The sequence below is a fragment of the Rhinopithecus roxellana genome, chromosome 1 (genome assembly GCF_007565055.1).
Source record: "Rhinopithecus roxellana isolate Shanxi Qingling chromosome 1, ASM756505v1, whole genome shotgun sequence".
NCBI lineage: Eukaryota > Metazoa > Chordata > Mammalia > Primates > Cercopithecidae > Rhinopithecus > Rhinopithecus roxellana.
In genome coordinates this window covers 206422442-206443468 of record NC_044549.1, presented here as the reverse complement: position 1 = coordinate 206443468, position 21027 = coordinate 206422442, and the positions used below count along the sequence as shown (strand labels likewise).

At 39.7% G+C, this 21027-nt stretch overlaps 1 protein-coding gene across 4 annotated transcripts in view; it reads right to left on the bottom strand.

Moving 5' to 3' along the window:
* The window catches only part of ATP13A4 (ATPase 13A4), a 156579-nt gene that overhangs the window by 3054 nt on the left and 132498 nt on the right, over positions 1-21027 (bottom strand). For 3 of the 4 annotated variants that reach the window (XM_030937236.1, XM_010373005.2, XM_030937243.1), the window contains 4 exons: positions 10951-11122; positions 9691-9884; positions 8510-8598; positions 2095-2175 (listed from right to left, as the gene is read on the bottom strand). In XM_030937236.1, the coding sequence (XP_030793096.1) occupies positions 2095-2175; positions 8510-8598; positions 9691-9884; positions 10951-11122 (536 nt within the window). The remainder of the gene's footprint in view (positions 1-2094; positions 2176-8509; positions 8599-9690; positions 9885-10950; positions 11123-21027) is intronic. The other variant, XM_030937246.1, reaches the window with a different exon arrangement.

The following is a 21027-nucleotide window of genomic DNA, read 5'->3' as shown; positions in this document are numbered from 1 at the left end:
AGAACTTCCTGCTAGAGGATTATGGAAGACTTTGATACTTAATTACCATACAGCCCATTCCCTCCCAACTCTTCCCTGCCCACCTAAAAGGGAAAAATAATAATAAATGGTCTAAGCTACACTGTGTAATTTTCAACATCGATCCACTTTCCCAGAATCCTTTTCTACTTGTGATGACAATGAGACACAAGTCTAATCAATAAGGCATAAAAGAACGTCTGCTAGCGAGCTTCACGAAAAGTTTGTTTCCCAAGAAAACGTTCAGACTTGATGGAAACTGGCTTGCTGTGGCCTCTCCTTCCGTTTTCTTCCTGCATTGAAAACAGATCCAGCTATGTGGAAGCTATCTGGACACCATAATCACAGGCACAAACATGAAAGACCACATCTGAGGATTCTAGAACAGAAAGGTGAGAGTGTGTGCATTCCCAGTGGCACTACTGAGTTACTAAGCCAGTCCTGAAGCCACCTACCTTCAATCTTCTTCTTGAGTCAATAATTTATTATTTAAGCCACTGTTGGTTAAGTTGTTACTTGCCTACCTGATCCAGAGATCAGGAAAGATACATGAAGAGGATAATACTACAGCTGTGCCGTAGAGGATGGAATAGCATTTTAATATGTAGAAATGGAGGAAAGATACACCACACAGAGGAAATCTTCTGATTATGAACAGGGATAGGATGTACACACTAGATTCTTCTTTAAAGGGCAAAGACCATCATTCTGCCGTTGGGTCTGAGGCCACCCGTGATAATGCTCTTTTATTAATCTGGTTGCTTTAGAGATATACGGTTTAGTATATTGTTTCTCAAAGTGTGATCCCTGAACTAATCACATCAGAATCGCCTGACAGCCTGTTAGAAATGCAAACTTCTGCGCTCCTTCTAGGCCTACCGAATCAGACCCACTGCGGGTAGGGCTTGGCAATGTGTGTTGTTTTAACAAGCCTCCCAGGTGATTCTGATGCCCACCCAAGTTTGAGAAGCTCTTGTTTAGCATGTAGAGAGAAGGTCCAGGACTGAAATTCTATGTCCTGTTCTGCCCCCAGCTCTTGTGCAGCCTTCCCTCTGCACAGGAGTAAGCAGGGAGGGCTCGCTGAGGTCCTGCCTGCACAACAGTGCAGGGAAGTCAGGCCTGCAGGTTCTCCCAGCTCACCATGACATTCCATTTGCTGGAACAATTCTAGTTCCGTAACTCAGAGCAGAAATAGGGACAGATGGGATTCAGAATCTCACCTCTCCTTTGTTCATAAATGCCTTTTCAGGGCACCCCTGCCTACCAACAGGCTTTGAAGAAGGGAGGTTGTGTCTGGTAGTACTGAGCCGGGAGAGCGTGAATCACGTGGAGAAACAAAGCAGGAGCACAAGCTCATTTCACTGAGGAAATGGAGCACAGGGGAGCTGGAGAATGAAAGCTAGAAAATGGAGCAAATGGGAGCTAGAGAATGAAAGCTGGAAAAGCTCACTATGAATGTCATTTCCCATCTGTAAGGCAAAAATGATATGAGTTAAGTGAAAGAAGCCAGACACAAAAGGCCACATATTGTGTGGTTTCACTTATATGAAATGTCCAGAACAGTCAAAGCCACACAGTCAGAAAGAAGATTAGTGGTTCCTAAGGCCCAGGAGAAGGCAGAAGGGGCAAGGAAGAGCAGCGGCTAGTAGGTACAGGATTTCTTCAGCAATGATGAAAATGTTCTGCAATTAAGTACTGTTAATGGTTGTACAACTCAGTGAGTGTACTAAAAACCACTGAATTGCAGACTTCAAAAGGGTGAATTTTATGGTGCGTGAATCATATCTCAATTTTAAAAAGTAAATTGTGTTGGGTCTTTATTTGAAAAATGTAGAAATGAATAGGACCTCAGAGATCATAATTCCATTGTCCCCAGCCCCACCTGACAGATGGGAAAACTAATGTCCTGCTTGGGACTCATCAGAGGAAGGCACCATTGCTTACGCTGTGAAGGAAGGGAGCCCCTGCACTGCTGACTCCATGTAAGCTAAAGTTGTTTTCAGAGTCCCAAAGAAGTCCCCTCACACACACGCATGCACACACACAAGATGAGCAGCCCAAGATCAGCACACTTACCTCGGCCACAAGGGACACAATGAAATTCAAGCTGAGCATGATGACAATGGAGACCCTCCACAGGATGGGAGTGCAGAGCAGCTGGCGGGAGATGATGAAGCACGGTTAGTCTGAAGACAGGCAGACGCTGGAAACACGTTCACATGTTCACAGTACACATTTTCATAGGTGATAATCTCATATTATGTGTGTCTATTACATAAATCGTATACATATAAAGAATTTCTATGCTTGTATGCACAGAAAAAGTATGGAAAGGTTTTACTCATGATCCTAATGATTGGGGGGTTATGAGTGTTGCTTCTCTTCTTTTATCTTTCTTTTTCTTGTGATGTGCGTGTTTCTCTATAATTTCTAAATTTCCTAAAATAACTTTGGTCACCTTGCAATTAGAAAAAAATAGTAAAATCACTTTTTGTTTGCTTGTTTTGTTCTGTTTTCAAAAGGGAGGCAGGAATGTGGCTTTATCTCCAGGAGGCCTACGGGTACACATGTCAAACCTTCACAATTGGGTAGCACTGCCCTCTTCTCCCTGGTGCCACATCTCTCCCCAGCCGAGCCCTGCTTTTAGCACTGGCTCAGGGCATCTCCCTCAGGACTGTGCATCCAGCCGCACAGTGTTCCCTCACAAGGGCACTTGCCAAAGGAGCAAATGGAAGTGAAATCAAGCCAGTCATGACCTGTCCCTTTGCCCATTTTCTCTGTGTCTCCCCCAACCCCTCCAGGCACATTCCTGATATATATGTATGGTGAATGAATGGTGAGTTATTCTACTTTCCTGCAGCAAGGTTTTATTGTCTCCCTTAATTAACAAGAAAACAGTAGTTCTTCTTAGAGCTGGGATAAGGTAGGAGCATCAAGTAAAGGTTTTGAAATCTTACTTACTTCCAGGAAACCTTAGTAAGCCTTAAAACAAAATAGATGAAACCACACACATACACACACACACACACACACACAGACACACACAGACACACACACACACACACACATACATACACACACACACACATACACACACACACAGACACACACATACACACACACAGACACACAGACACACACACACACACAGACACACACAGACACACACACACACAGACATACACACACACAGACACACACACACACACAGACACACACACACAGACAGACACAGACACACAGACACACAGACACAGACACACACACACAGACACACACACAGACACACACAGAAACACCACACAGACACACACACAGACACACACCAGACACCAACCACCACCAGACACACACACAACACAGACGACACACACACATACACAACCAGACACACACCACAGACACACACACACCACAGACACACACACACAGACAACACACACAGACACACATACACACACACAGCACATACACACACACACACACAACACACAGACATAACCACCGACACACACACACGACCACACATACCACACACCACATACAACACCAGACACACAGACACACACACACACAGACACACCACATACACACACACCACATACACACACACACCCACACACACACACACACAGACACACACAACACACAGACACACACAGACACACACACACATACACACACACAGACACACAGACACACACACACACAACCACACAGACACACACACAGACACACACACACACAACACACACACACACACACACACACACACACACACACACACAACACACACACACACACACACACACACACAACACACACACACACATACACACACACATACACACATACACACACATACAGACACACATACACACACACACACACACACAGACACACACACACACACACACACATACCACACACACACAGACACACACACACACACAACACACACATCACACATACACACATACACACACATACACACACACAACACCACACAGACACACACAGACACACACAGACACACACAGACACACACAGACACACACAGACACACACACACACAGACACACACACAGACACACACACAGACACACAGACACACACACACAGACACACACACACACACACACTGACACACACACACACAGACACACACACACACATAGAAAGAGACAAACTTCAGTGCTCTCCATCTCTACATCTTGCCTTGAGTGTTTTTTAGTTCTAGAGCTATGATGACCTCTATCACCTGCTGCTCTGGAAGAGGAAACTACAGAGAAGCGATCTGTCCTGTTACCGCACATTATAAATACAAGGCAGAACTAGTGACATGATTTGAATGTGTGTCTCCATCCAAATCTCATGCTGAATTATAGTACCCAATGTTGGAGGAAGGGCTGGGTGGGAGGTGACTGGATCATAGGGGTGGATTTCCTCCTTACTGTTCTTGTAATAGTGAGTGAGTAATTGAATAGTAATTCAATGGGTGAATTAATGAATGAAAAAGTGCCAAGGGCATCCCACTGTACCTGGCACTGTCTTATGCATGATCTCATGCGTTAGTGGGAGTAAAAACTGAAACGGTTCTATAGAGGACAATATTCTCAAAGTTAAAAATTCAAATCTACTTCTAGGAATTTATCTCAGAAATATACTTGTATATGGCTAAAATGATATATGTACAATAATATTTTTATTGCAGCTTTGTTTGTAATAATACTTGGAAACATCTTAAATGTCTATCAATATGGGACTACATATAAAGCATGGTATACATATGATATATACATAATATACATTTATATAAAATAAAATATTATATTAGCATTAAAAAGAATGAGGAAAATGTATGTACTGATATGGAACAATTAATACTATTACATGAAAGAAGCAAGGTGCAGGACAATGTATGTGTTTGTAGCAGCCATGAAAATTTTCCACTCAGATCTGCTGCTGGGAGGATAAATGGTGGATACCCCAACTGTTAGGTTCAAAATCCACCACCACACATGCTGTAAAGCATATCTAAAGTCATAAGCTGCACATAGCCAAGAAATGAGGACAGCATGGATTCTAATCAGACTCATTTCTATGAGACGTAGAAACTCCTGATGGGCCATGCTGCTATAAAGACACATGCACACGTGTGTTTATTGTGGCACTATTCACAATAGCAAAGACTTGGAACCAACCCAAATGTCCATCAATGATAGACCGGATTAAGAAAATGTGCCACGGCCAGGCGCGGTGGCTCAAGCCTGTAATCCCACTTTGGGAGGCCGGGACGGGCAGATCACGAGGTCAGAAGATTGAGACCATCCTGGTGAACATGGCAAAACCCTGTCTCTACTAAAAATACAAAAAATTAGCCGGGTGTGGTGGCGGGAGCTTGTAGTCCCAGCTACTCGGGAGGCTGAGGCAGGAGAAGGGCAAAAACCCAGGAGGCGGAGCTTGCAGTGAGCCGAGATCTGGCCACTGCACTCCAGCCTGGGCAACAGAGCAAGACTCCGTCTCAAAAAAAAAAAAAAAGAAAGAAAATGTGGCACATATACACCATGGAATACTATGCAGCCATAAAAAAAGGATGAGATCATGTCCTTTGTAGGGACATGGGTGAAGCTGGAAACCATCATTGTCATGGCAAGGACAGAAAACCAAACACTGCACGTTCTCACTCATAGGTGGGAATTGAACAATGAGATCACTTGGACACAGGAAGGGGAACATCACACACGGGGTCCTATTGTGGGGAGGAGGGGGAGGGGGGAGGGATAGCATTAAGAGATATACCTAATGTAAATGTCAAGTTAATGGGTGCAGCACACCAACATGGCACATGTATACATATGTAACAAACCTGCACGTTGTGTACATGCACCCTAGAACTTAAAGTATAATTTAAAAAAAAAAAAAAAAAGAAACGCCTGATGGGCAACTTTGGCCTTACTTTCTTAGTGCACTGCAGTTTGAGATGCTACACATCCAGCCTTCCTTCTTCCCTCTCTTCTTTTTAGAGGATAAACCCACATCACAGTGTGATGCCTCTCCCCACTTCCTCTGGCTTTCTATTCCCCCTCCCACCACTCCGGGAATTTCCTCCAATAAATCTCTTGCATAACTAAACTCAACTTGACATCTACCTCTCAGAAGACCTGAACAAATATAATAGTTTTTTACTATTTGTGTAAAAATGTGGAAGAAGAATGTACAAAATATGTCCCAAAGTATGTAAAATAAACTGGTGTGGTTGGTTGCCTCTAGGGAGGGGAACTGGTGACTGGGAATCTAAGATGGAATGAGGATTTTCACTATATGGCTTTTTAAACATTTGGATTGTGAACCAAATGAATGTGTTCCCTATTAAAATAATTTATAATTTTTTAAGTAAGCAGTTTCTAGGTTGCAAAACAACATGATTCCATTCTTTTAAAAAAACTAAAAATTAGTGAACACATTTATAATATATGAATTGTAAAAGAAGGAAGAATATAGTGAATAATGTTATAATTTTCCTTGTTTGCACATTCTACATTTTCTAAAAAGAACATATATTTTATGTAATAATAAGAAAAATAGTTGTTTTAAAAGTGAACAATAGGCCGGACGCAGTGGCTCACGCCTGTAATCCTAGCACTTTGGGAGGCTGAGGCGGGCGGATCACAAGGTCAGGAGATCAAGACCACGGTGAAACCCCGACTCTACTAAAAATACAAAAAATTAGCCGGGCATGGTTGCGGGCGCCTGTAGTCCCAGCTACTCGGGAAGGCTGAGGCAGGAGAATGGCAGGAACCCGGGAGGCAGAGCTTGCAGTGAGCTGAGATCGCGCCACCGCACTCCAGCCAGGGGGACAGAGCGAGACTCCGTCTCAAAAAAAAAAGAAAAAAAAAAGTGAACAATAATTCTTTGCAGAATCCTTTGCAGTCATGCTGGCAATGACCCTACCAACATTCTCTCCAAATTAAATATGTTCCCTATTTTGTTATACCAGAGGACTCAGCCTTTCTGTAAGAATCTTTTTCTATCAAAAAGTGACATTCAACTCATCATATCTTTTCCTTAACTTCTGTAGGATTAAGAAGTTTTAGCTGACTTAGAAGACCAGCGGGCAAAGCCTACTTATTTCCATGAAAACTTAATTTAATTCATGAAGGCACTTAACAACTGCTAACCACAGTAATGCAATTACAAAAATAAAAAGACACATGCTAAATATATTAGTATGTCAAACTAAAGATATTAGTATGCCAATGTCACTGTGGGTTTGTGCAGGTGTTGCTGGTTGGAAACACACTATATGCTTTAAGTGCTTGTTTATATTCAGGAGTCTGATACACAATGATCAGCCAGTCATTCCTTTGTCATATTTTGCCATTCTTTGTGTAAGGCACTGGTAACACAAGAATGAGTAAGATACACTGTTGGACCTCATGAAACTCATCTTTGAGATGGAGAGGCAACCAGATATACAAAGCACCAATTAAAAGAGCTGTTTCTTTAGTCATCTCTTCACTATTGCATTTCTTGATCTAAAGATCATTTAGCCATGATTAAATTGTAATACAAGTAGAATAGGTTAAGGGGATCAAAATATGTTTTTCCCTGGCTTGAATATGTAAAATTTTGGTATCTTGTAGGTTTTTATAGCTGTATCAATATTACAAAATATAAGAGAGTTTATGAGGAAAAGTATGGCTCTTGGAAAGTAAGTTTTACAGACATTAAGTATGAGCACACAGAAAACATTTTTAAAGTTGTAAAAAAAATATAAATACCTAAATAATAACCCCCCCAAAAAAGCTGTACGCAAAACAGTTTTAAACAACTTCAAAAAACAGAAGCATTTAGGAAAAAATTCCCTCATATTTGAAAGAGAAAATATAGAAATATATTTTCTCATCTTATAGGAGTTCTTTTAAAATGAAAATAGTTGGTCAGATTCAGTGGCTCAAGCCTGTAAGCCTAGTGCGTTGGGAGGCCAAGGCAGGAGGCTAGTTTGAGGCCAGGAGTTTGAGACCAGCCTGGGCAACAGAGCAAGCCCTCATCTCTACAGATTTTTTTCTTAAGAATTAGCTAGGCATCATGGCACACTTCTGCAGTCCTAGCTACTCGGGAGGCTGAAGTAGAATTGCTTGAGCTCAGAAGTTTGAGGCTGCAGTGAGCTACGATTGCACCATGGCACTCCAGGCTGGGCAAAAAAGTGAGATCCTGTCTCTTCAATAACAAGAAGAAAATAAAATTAAAGTATTCAATACTTAAAGACTATCTTTAGTCTCATGAAATCAAAACTAGGTAGAATTTTATTTCTTGACCAGTTTAAATAAAAAATATAGATAAATTTAGCATATTTTTTTTTTAGCTCTGCCATCCCAAAAGAATAATGTGTGTCAAAAATCATGCCAATTGAAATTGTAATCTGCTTTTTAAAGTTAAGCTGTTACAGAACTGTAAAGCATCACCATATCCCAAAGATTAGACTTACATCCAAACGTCTATATAATTCTGGTATATCAGCAAATAGAATGAATAGACATACACCAAGCTGTATTATCAGCACAAGGACAAATATATCTGAGGAAATAAGAACACAGCTATTATTTTGAGAAATCAGAGTGAAAAATGTCACATATATTGACATATGTAGTCTAGAGATTAACACTGATTTAATTTACTTGATTTCTACGTCCAAACACTAGATGGAAAGTATTCATTTCTAACCTCTACAATTTCTATGCATGTCCTTGAAGCAAGTGAAAATTTTCACATGCACATTTTAAGTTTCAGTTAATAAAAGTAGTAGATATATATAGGGTAACATTGACAAAATACATGTTCAATAAGTGCCTTGAAGATATCCAAGTATCTGAGTCACTTTAATGCAAGTCATCTGCCTCAAATCATTTTCTGGTAAAAAGGAACCTGTCAATAAACCCAATTTTAAATTGCTATCATACAGAGGTCAGTATTTAGCTGCTTCCTCATCCCAGGAAGGAGAAAAGCTAAATAATTTTCTCTGAACAAATAAATTTGTATGAAAATATTCATAAAGGTACTCAATTTGGGCTTTGAATTTTTTCAATAAGAAGAGTAGTGATGATACACAAACAAATGTCTCAAATATTAAACAGGTCACTCATTTCTCATCCAAACATACCTTCCCACTCCAGAATGTAAGGAGGTAGGAGGGAGGTACTCTGGTCAAGAGCCTCCATAACCCTCTCTAGTCAGATTCCTCCAGGCTGGACCCACTAGCAGCCTGCCACCACACAATGCCACCCTGACTACTGCCTTCAAGGCAAGAGACAGGATCCACTTGAGTTCCCTTACGCTTCTCTCCATTGTTTCCAGGGTGAACTCTGACAAGTACTGACAGGTAGAGAAATAAATTGGTCTTTTCAATTTGGAGTGATCCCAAGAAAAGACACCCAGAGGCGAACTTCTGGTGAAGGAAAGGGAGAAAGAAGTCCTAGTATTTAATGCAGCTTTGAAGGAAAGAGCAAAGAACCATGAAGATGAGGCTGTACAATGTGTTTTGCAGAGCCCTAGAGTGGAAGTCAAGAGATGCTAGATAAGAATCAACTCTACAGCTGTTCCCTAAGGGACCTGGACATGTCTACTCTCTCGATTGACTTTTCACCTCTGATCCAGTACAGTTCTACTCACAGTTTGTATAGGTTGGCTGTCTAAATGGTTTTCCTTTAGAGAACACAAGAGCCACGATGATACAGTTGATTGTTCCCAAGAACCAGATCGTAGTGTTCTCAAAACTTGTGAAGGCACTATTACTTTCCATTTTTTCTGGAGCAGTTGGAGACATGGTTAATTCTGAGATGCTTTCATTTTGCACTGTACAGGCACTAAAAGGGAAACCAAAGAAGCTAATGAAGTGACATGACAAGCCTTCATGGAGCATTTGTACCCAGAAGACTCCATACCAGTGTCCAGAGCAGGCACTCAATGCTTCTATAATTGCCTCTGCTTTGGAAAATACATGCACGCACACACACGCACATACACTGAAAAATAGGGAAAAAAAAAAAAAAAAAAAAAAACAAGCACAGATAGACCCATATTTTGGATACATTGAGAGAGAGAGAGAGAGATTCAGCCAATTATATATTCAATAAATTATGCACATTCATTAAGGCTATATGGGAAAGAGAATGGTAAGTCATGATTCCTCCCCCAAGTGGCTTAATATCTCTGATAATTTGGCCAAGTGTGGTGGCTCACACCTGTAATCCCTAAGAGGCCAAGGTGGGTGGCTCACTTGAGGCCAGAAGTTTGAGACCAGCCTGGCAAATATGGTGAAAACCCATCTCTACTAAAGATACAAAAAATTAGCTGCACATAGCGGCATGTGCCTATAATCTCAGCTACTGGGGAGGCTGAGGCAGGAGAATTGCTTGGACCCAGAGACAGAGGTTGCAGTGAGCCTAGAACACACCACTGCACTCCACCCTGGGCAACAGAGAGAGACCCCGTCTCTATAAAAACAGCAACAACAAATCTCTGATAATTTGTAAGTGAGGTGAATATATAACTTATCTAACAAGGATAATTTTGAAGGTGAAAAGAAAATATGTTAATAATTTCACTGGGACATCACTTAATTTAAACTGGGCTACTTAAACTGGGACTGCTCGGGCAAGCTATAATCCATGGTCACCCTAGATATGAAAGATGGTCATAGATCATTATCATATAACACAGGCAAAGATAAATGCTAATGAATGAATGATACATTCATTAGCATTAAATTGTGCTACAGAGAAGAAATAATCACTGAAAATTTGCCCAAGGGACTTTAAAAAGCCAAAACCTTTGGCAGAATGAAGACCCATTTGCCTCCCATCATATCGGCCAGAGGATGTTTGATAGAAATTAGAATGTGAGAAGCAGAAGTTGAGACTGTACTCATACCTGTGTATCTCCATGGAATACCAAGGCTGCCTCTGAACCAGGATGAATCCTGCAATATGCATGGCCAGGCTGAGAAGAATGTTGAAAATCACAGAGAGTAGCAGAGGTGGAGAGATCAGCCGTCCTGCAGGTCTGAAAGGCACCAGCTTGGGGTAGGCACCATTCAGATTCACTATAAAATAAATTCAAATTTTATATTTATGAGAGCAGGAAAATGTATTCTTGATCAGAAGGATGACGTAAGTCCATTGGCCCATACATTTGAGGAAATGGACAAATTGGAGTACATCACAAACTGAGGGAATAAAAGAATTAATGGATTCAAATTCAAGTCATATAAAGAATTCTTAAAAGAGCAGATAGAACCACAAGATGTCATTTTTGGCTTAATAAATAGGGAAAAACCATTAAGTTACAGAGAAGGGAGGGATGAAATGTGAAACTGCTTGTTGGAAAATAAATTGATGCAAACCTTCTGCAGGGAAATTTGGCAATAAATATGAAGAGACTGAAAAATGTTCCTAACTTTTGACATTAGTTATTCTACTTTTGGAAATTTATCCTAAGCTAAAAAAGTTAATCAGAGATGTGAAAAAATGTTCACTACGGCATCGTTTACAATAAGTTATGGTACATCTATACAATGGAACAACATGTGATCACTACAAAGCAATGCTTCAAAACACTTAATGACAAATAATAGGTGATATCCAGCAAAACGGTGAAGTAGGCAGCTCCAAGTTCCCGCATCTCCACAGAAATATCAAAATACAAGCAGAAACTGTCAGAAACCTGAAAATCCAAACAACAGAAAAGTTTACTGCAACCAAGTGAACACAGAATGAAGAAAAAGACATCTTTAGGATCACAGGAAAGTTTTGTGGCATTTCTACTTGCACTTGATCCACCCCCTGCTCAGCTCAGTGGCAATCTTGAAGATAGCCTGCATTCCCAGTGAGGAACTCTGGTCCCTGGTTACAAAAGGAACATCGCAGGCCTCATTTACAAATTGTTATATTTGTCTGTTCCAACCTGTCTGGGAACTACCTGAAGGACTGATGCAGGCACTTATCTCTGTTCCACCTAACAAAGAACTCACTCTGGGCAGAAAAGCAGTGCATATTGCTTGAAAACATTATAAGGCTAACAAATGCAGTTGCCTAGGGCAAAAAATTACAGTTGACACATAAAATAATCATCTACAGCCTGGAAGAAAAGCTAAGGAAAATTTCTTGGAGGAATTAGGGCAGTCTAAATCATCTGTGTATGCTGGGAAATATAGAATGCTATGTAAATGCCCAGGGCAAGAGCTATGTGCATCCCAGGGCAAGGTACATGCTCAGTAAAGACCAGAGAAGACCCAAAACTTTCAGCTTTGGATGATCTCCAGACTCAGTGTACGCCTGGCTAAGTGTTGGATAAGTACTTCAGCACAGAAATAATCTGTAAGGACTGGAGAAGGTTTTGTTTGTTTGTTTGTTTGTTTGTTCATTTTTCCCCTCCTAGAGGTCAAGTAAATCTCTATCAAAACATTAACTGAACAAAAGCTGAAGAAACAGAGACATATGTGATCTCACATGAAAACTAGTACAGTGTTTCCAAAAAAGCTTTGGAAAGTCACTAAACAAATGGACTATTACAGCCTTTAACAAACAGTGAAACAAAAAATTCAAACCCTAAAATAGGAGAAGAATCTAATTTTCAGAGTTAGAGCATTATAATATCCAACAGAACAAAATAAATGGACAAAATTTGTCCCCGAGGAAGCACAGATATTAGACTTATTAGGTAAAGACTTTAAAACAACTATCTTCAATATGCTGAAAGAACTAAAGGAAACCATGGGCAAAGAACTAAAGGAAATTAGGAAAACAATGTATGATCAAAATGAGAATGTAGTAAAAAGATAAAAATTATAAAAAGTAGTCAAAAGAAATTCTGAAGCTGAAAAGTACTGTAAGTTAGGTGAAAATTTTGTTAGGTGGGTTCAACAGCAAACTTGAGCAGGCAGAAGAAACAATTAGTGAACTTGAAGGTAGGATAGTTGAAAATATCCAACCTGAGGAACAGAAAAAAAATAATAAAGAAAATGAACAGAGCCTAAGGGGCATGTATAACACAAACAAAGCAGACCAATATGCACATTGTGGGAGTATCAGAAGGAGAGAAGAGAAAGAGACAAAAAGAATATTTGAAGAATAATGGCAGAAAACTTTCCAAATTTGATGAAAGGCATAAATCTGCATATCCAAGAAGTATGAGTAATTACAACAGGTTAAATCCAATGAGATTTACACCAAGACATCATATTTGAACTATTAAAAAAATCATAAAGACAAAGAATCTTGAAAGCAATGAGGGAGAAGTGACACATCACCTATGAGGGATCTTCAGTAAGATTAGTGCCAATTTCTCATCAGAAACCATGGAAGTCAGAAGTCAAGCAATAACATTTAAGATGCTGAAAGAAAAAAAAACCATTGATTAAGAATTGTATACCTGGCAAAACTGTTCTTCAAAAATGAGGGAGAGGCCAGGCGCAGTGGCTCAAGCCTGTAATCCCAGCACTTTGGGAGGCCGAGACGGGTGGATCACGAGGTCAGGAGATCGAGACCATCCTGGCTAACACAGTGAAACCCCGTCTCTACTAAAAAATACAAAAAACTAGCTGGGTGAGGTGGCGGGCGCCTGTAGTCCCAGCTACTCAGGAGGCTGAGGCAGGAGAATGGCGTGAACCTGGGAGGCGGAGCTTGCAGTGAGCTGAGATCCAGCCACTGCGCTCCAGCCTGGGTGACAGAGCCAGACTCCGCCTCAAAAAAAAAAAAAAAAAAAAATGAGGGAGAAATTAAGACATCCCCAGATAAACAAAAGCTGAAAGAGTTTGTTATCAGTAACCCTACACTAAAAGAAATGCTAAAGGACTCAGGACTCAGATTGAAATGAAAGAATACTAGATAGCTACTCAAATACTTATGTAGAAATAATGATGCCTAGTAAAGGTAGCTATATCAACAAATATAGGCCGGGCGCGGTGGCTCAAGCCTGTAATCCCAGCACTTTGGGAGGCCGAGACGGGCGGATCACGAGGTCAGGAGATCGAGACCATCCTGGCTAACACGGTGAAACCCCGTCTCTACTAAAAAGACAAAAAACTAGCCGGGCGAGGTGGCGGCGCCTGTAGTCCCAGCTACTCGGGAGGCTGAGGCAGGAGAATGGCGTGAACCCGGGAGGCGGAGCTTGCAGTGAGCTGAGATCTGGCCACTGCACTCCAGTCTGGGTGACAGAGCGAGACTCCGTCTCAAAAAAAAAAAAAAAAAAAAAAAACAAATATAAATGCTGATATTTGTGTATTTTTGGTTGCAATTTCACTTTACATATCCATGTTATTTAGTACACAATGGAAAAAGATGTAATTTGTAACATCAACAATTTAAAAGGGGAGATAAAGCTGCAAAGGAGCAGTTGTTTTCATGCTACAAAAGTGAAGATGTTAATTCAAACTAGGTTGTTATAAATTTAGAATGCTTCATGTCATCTCTACAATTACATTTTATGTAATTAAAAAACCCACTGATAACATCATACTCAAGGGTAAAAGACTGAGAACCTTTGCCTTGAGATCAGAACAAGGTAAAAATACCCTTGTCAGTATGGCTATTCAACAGTATGCTGGGAGTTCTACCCAGAGACATTAGACAAAAAAGAAATTAAGGTCAACTGGATGTTAGCAAGATGGCCAGCTAAAAGCCCTTAGTACTCATCTCTCCCACAAAGACAACCAAAACAACATACAACTATATTTTGATGAAAATCACTAAAGGAGAGTGTCAGAATACATCAAAGGAGTAGCAGAAACCCCTTAGAGCACAGAAAATCAGTATGGTCACACACTGGTTTCTGTCATAGTACTCCACATCCCAGGAAATACCTGGCATCCAACACCCCACTCCCTTGCCAGGATCAGCTTAGAACCAAGAGGATGTCTCCTTGTGGGGAAAAGGTAAGCAAGAGGACCCCAGCAGCCCCCATCAACACCCTGGACACCTACAGTCCTCACAAGCACTAAACCAGCTGAGGTAGCTGCCTGGAGCCCACACAGCTGTGCTACCCCAGAGTAGAAGCTAACAGTGTGCCCTTCCCCCTGTGGCCTACAAGGCTACTGCACTATGTCATCTTGAAATGTAAACTACTGCTGGAATGTATCCTGCTCTGAGGGCCAGTGGCATGGCACCCTACCAGTCTTAAGGCTTAATGGCTGCTGGACTACTCCTGCCTGGTGCCCTGCCATCCCTGATCTGCTGCTACATCTTACTTGGTGGGCCAAGTTGCTATGCAGCTATTTCATTTACCCCTCTTAGTCCCACTGCACCATGTCCTCTAGGGCCTGAACTGAACCTATACACTACCTCCAGGGGAAATGAGTGCCTTGGCAGAGCTGCTCCATTTGCCCTTCCCAGTCACCATTGCACCCTGCCCTGCATGGCCTGAGGGGAAGCTGTACATTGCCTCCCAGAGAAACTGCCTTGATGGAACTGTTCAATCTACTTTCAGTCACTGCTGCACCCTGCCCCTAGGGACCTGAGTTGAACCTGTGCACTGCCTCTTGTAAGGCAGTGGAAGAAAAAGAGTACCATGGTAAAGCTGCTCCATGTACCCTTCTGAGTCCCTGTTGTGCCCTGCCCCTTGGGGCTTGAGGTGACACTGTGCACTGCTTCCTAAAGAAACAATGCCTTGGCAAAGTGGTCCAACTACCCCTCCCAGTTGCTGCTGCCCCCTGGCCCCATGACTGAGCTGAAGTATCGTGTCCTGCCTTCTGGGAAAACGGTACTTTGGCTTCCCAGAGTAGTCATGCCTCCCCAGTGCCTGAGTTGAAGTAGTGCCCTGTCTCCCAGGAAATGGTGTGTTGGCCACCCAGAGCAGTCATACCTCACTTCCCCTACACCTATACTTACCCCCAAGCCTGAGCAAAAGCAGTGCACTGCCTCCCAAGGAATCAAAGCTTTGGCTGAGCTGGGCAGTTGTGCATTCCAGGCCTGAGCTGACATAGTACTCCACATCCCAGGGAAAAGCACTGGCTGAGCAGAGACATCCCTTCCCCCAACAGGAAAAACAACTCTCATTCCCTGCTTCCCTAGAGCTTGACTAGTTGGACTAGAGTCTGAACTGCTGAGGCACCTCCTTCTCAGGTAAGTGGAGTGATCACTGCGCTGCTCCCTGCCCCCTACTCCCTACTCCCCACCCCTCCAGGGCCCAAGTGATAGCTGTGTCATTTTGGGTTCTTTGCTGTTGCTGTACCCAGCTTCACAGAGTCTGGAATACCGCTGTGCCCCATCATCCCAGTGTCCAAGGTCACCACTAGATGGTGCTTCATCCCCCAGGGAACTTCGTTGCCATTATATCCTATTAGCCCTAGTTCCTGAATTGCAGCTGTACCCTGCTGCCTGGTCCTAAACCTCCAGAGCACTCCACCTCTCCAAGGAGAAAAGTCCTGAACCTAGGACCCTAGCTTCACAGCCTCTCTGAGGTCTTCCCCCTATAACCCAGCACTACTGCGGCTGTTTATAGGCCATACCAGATCTGACACCTAGAGGATCCCTCAGTCAAGACTCCCCATTGTCTATAAAATGGTCACTCAGGCACTCAGAGTCATTACTGGCACTAATCTTAGCTGAAAAGCTGTACAAAGTCTATACTACTGCATCTTCTTGGAACCAGAGTTACCACAGTCTTCACAATTAGCACACTGAGACTCATCTGCAAGTGAAAGCCACTGTGTAAAGTTTGGAAGAGGTGATTATTCTGCCGGGTGTAAAGACAATGATGCAGAAACAAAAAGGAAATATGAAAGAGCAAGAAAATATGATAGCACCAAAGAAACACAATAATTCTCCAGTAACTGACCCCAAATAAAAGGAAACTTACGAATTTCCTGAAAAGGAATTTATAATGATCTTAAGGAAACTCAGTGAGATACAAGAGAATACAGACAGACAATTCAGCAAAATTAGGAAAAGAGTTTAAAGAATTTAAATGAGAAATTTAACAAAGAGATAAATATCATTTAAAAAGAACCAAACAGAAACTTTGGAGCTGAAGAATTTAATGAATGAAATAAAAAAATTAATAGAGAGCTTTAATAGCAGACTAGCGTGAGTAGAAGAAAGAATCTCTGAATCTGGAGCTAGGTCTTTTGAAATTACCCTGAGGAAGTAAAGAAAAAAAGAATATAAGAGAACAAAGACAACCCATAGGACTTATGGAACACCATGAAATGATCAAACATTAGCATTATGGGATTTCCAGATGGAGAAGAGACAAAGATAGAAACAAAACATTTTACATAATAAAATAAGTGCTGAAAACCTTCTCAGTCCTACAAGAAATATGAAAATCCAGACAGATATATGAATTTCAAAGGTCCCCAAAAGAATTTAACCCAAAGAGATTCTCACCATGGCACATTATAATAAATTGTCAAAAATAAAAGAAAAAGAATTTTAAAAGCAGCAAGAGAAAAGTGCCAAATCGCAAATAAGGGAATCCCCATTAGACTATCAACCGATTTCTCAGCAAAATCCCTGCAGGACAGGACAGAGTGAGATGATATATTCAAGGTGCTGAAAGAAAATAAAAACTGGCAGCTGAAAATACTATACAAGTAAAGCTGTCCTTCAGAAGTGAAGGAGAAACAAAGTCTTAGAGAAGCAAAAGTTGAGAGAATTCATCACCACTAGATTTTCCTTACAAGAAATGCTTGAGAGTTTTTCAAGTAGAAATGGAAGGACACTGTTAATATAAAAACATATGAAAGTATAAAATTCACTAATGAAAGTAAATATATAGTGAAATCCAGAATATCCCAATGCTTTTATGGTGCTCTACAAATCTTATACATCTTTAGTATGAAGCCTAAAAGTCAAAACAGTCAAATATAATAGTAACTACAATACATTGTTAAGAAGTACATAAAATAAAAAGATGCAAATTGTGACACTAAAATATAAATTGGGGGAAGGATAAAAGTCTAGAGATTTGTATTTGACTGAGGTTAGCTGTTTACAGTGTAAAACAGTCCATTATAATTACAACATATTTTATGTAGCTTCACGGTAACCACAAAACAAAAAGCTATAGCAAACACACAAACAATAAAGAGAAAGTAATCAAAACTCAGCACTAAAGAAAACCACCAAATCAAAGAGATTGAAAAAAAGAGAGGAACAAAAGATCTACAAAACAACCATAAAATAACAAAGTGGCACTAGTAAGTCCTTAATTATCAATAATTACTTTGAATGTAAATGGATTATTAAATTCTCCAATCAAAAGACATAGCATAGCTGAATAGATTTAAAAAAACAAGGCTCAACTATACAATGCCTATGAAAGACTCACTTTATCCTCAAGGACACAAAAAAGCTGAAAATAAAGAGATAGAAGAAGATATTCTATGCAAATGGTAATCAAAAGAGAGCAAGACTGGCTATACTTACGTCAGATAAAGTAAACTTCAAGTCAAAAACTGTCACAAGAGACAATGTACCCAACACTGAAGCACCTAAATATATAAAACAAATATTAATGAACACAAAAGGAGAAATAGCAAGACAAAAATAGTAGGGGACTTCAATAACCCACTTTCAACAAGAGACAGATCAACTAGACAGAAAATTAACAAGAAAATATGGGAACTGAACTGCACATTAGACAAAATAGACCTAACAGATATATACAAAACTTTCTGTTCAATAACAGTAGAATGCACATTATTTTCTAATGCACATGGAACATTTTCCAGTTTAAATCATATGGTAGGTCACAAAACAAATACTGAAACATTTTTAAAATATCAATATCATTATCAAGTATTGTTTCTAACCACAATAACATGAAACTATAAATCAATGACTGGAGGACCTTCAGAAACTATACAAATGTATGGTAATTAAACAAGGTGCTACTGAATAACCAATGAGTCAATGAAGAAATTAGAGAAATTTTAAAAAATTTAGAGAAACATGAAAATTGAAACAAACACAGCAAAACTTTTGGGATACAGCAAAACCAGTACTCAAAGGAAAGTTTATAACAATAAATGCCTACATGAATAAAGAAGAAATAGCAAACAACAAGCTAATGTTGAACCTCAAGGAAGTAGAAGAACAACAACAAACTAAACCCAATATTAGTAGAAAGAAAGAAATAATAAAGATAAAGCAGAAACAAATAAAATAGACTTAAAAGCAATAGAAAAGATAAATAAAACAGAGTTGGTTTTCTGAGGAGATAAACAAAATCAACAAACCATAGCCAGAGTAACTAAGAAAAAAAGAGAGAAGACTAAAATAAATAAAATCAGAGGTAAAGGATACATCACAACTAATTACACAGAAATACAAAGAATCATAAGAGAGTATTATGAACAACTGTATGCCAACAAATTAGAAAATCTGGAATAAATGGATAAATTCCTGGACACATAAAACCTACCAAGAATGAATCATGAAGAAACAGAAAACATGAACAGACCAATAATTAGTAACAAGATTGAATTAGTAATAAAACTTTTCCAGTCAAAAAACGTACAGTACCTAATGGCTTCTCCACTGAATTCTACCAAACATTTAAAGAAGAACTAATATTGATTCTATTCAAACTATCCTTAAACATTGTAAAGGAGCATATACTCCCAAACTCATTCTATGAGTCCCCCACTACAAGGACACAATAAAAAGGGCCAATATTTCTAATAAACTTAGATGTAAAAAAATAAAATCCTCAGCAAAATACTAGCAAACTGAATTTAACAACACATTAAAAAGGTAATTCACCATGATCAAGTGGGATTCACCCCAAGACGCAAGGATGGCTCAACATATTCAAATCAGTAAACATGATACATCACATCAATAGGATGAAGCACAAAAACCATATAATCATTTCAATAGATTCAGAAAAAGCATTTAACAATATTCAAAATTCCCTTCTGCTAAAAACTCTGAACAAATTAAGCATAGAAGAAATGCACCTCAATGCAATAAAGGCCATGTATGACAAATCCACAACTAACATCATACTAAATGGGGAAAAGTTAAAAGTTTTTCCTCTAAAATCTGGAACAAGAAAAGGATGCCTACTTTTGCCACTTCTATTCAACATAGTACTGGAAGTCCTGGTCAGAGCAACCAGGTCCTAGACAAGAGAAAAAAAACGAGACATCCAAATTGTGAAGGAGAAAGTCAAATTGTCCCTGTTTGGTGGTGGCATACTCTTATACATAGAAAACCCTAAAGACTCCACCAGAGAACTAACAGAATGAATAAATAAATTCAGTAAATTTTTAGAACTCAAAATCAACATAGAAAAATCAGTAGCTTTTATATAGGCTAATAGTGAATTATCTGAAAAAGAAATAAAGAAGACAATGCCACTTTCAATAGCTACACCACAAAAAGTAAGATGTCTAGAAATAAATTTAACCAAGGAGGTGAAAAATCTCTATACTGGAAACTATAAAACACTGGTAAAAAAAAAAAAAAAAAAAAAAAAAAAGGAAGCTAACACAAATACATGAAAGACATCCCATGTTAATCGATTGGAAGAATTAATATTGTTGAAATATCCTTACTACCTAAGCAATCTACAGATTCAATCCAATCTCTATCAAAACAGCAAAGAAATTTTTCATAGAAATTGGAAAAAAATCCCAAAATGTATAGGGACCACAAAAGACCTTGAATAACCAAAGCACTCTTTAGCAAAAAGAATAATGCCAGAGGCCTCATATATCCTTGATTTTAAAATATACTATAAAACTATGGTAACTAAAACATCTTGGTATTGGTATAAAACAGACACATAAACCAATGGGACAGAATACAGATTCTGGAAATAAATAAAAAATCTACAGTCAATTGATTTTGGACAAAGGTGCAAAGAACACATATTAGGGAAAGCATTGTCTCCTCAATGAATGGTGCTGAGAAAATTGGTTATCGACATGCAGAAGAATGAACTAGACCCCAATCTCTCACCAAATATGAAAATTAACTCAAAGTGGATTAAAAACTTAAATGT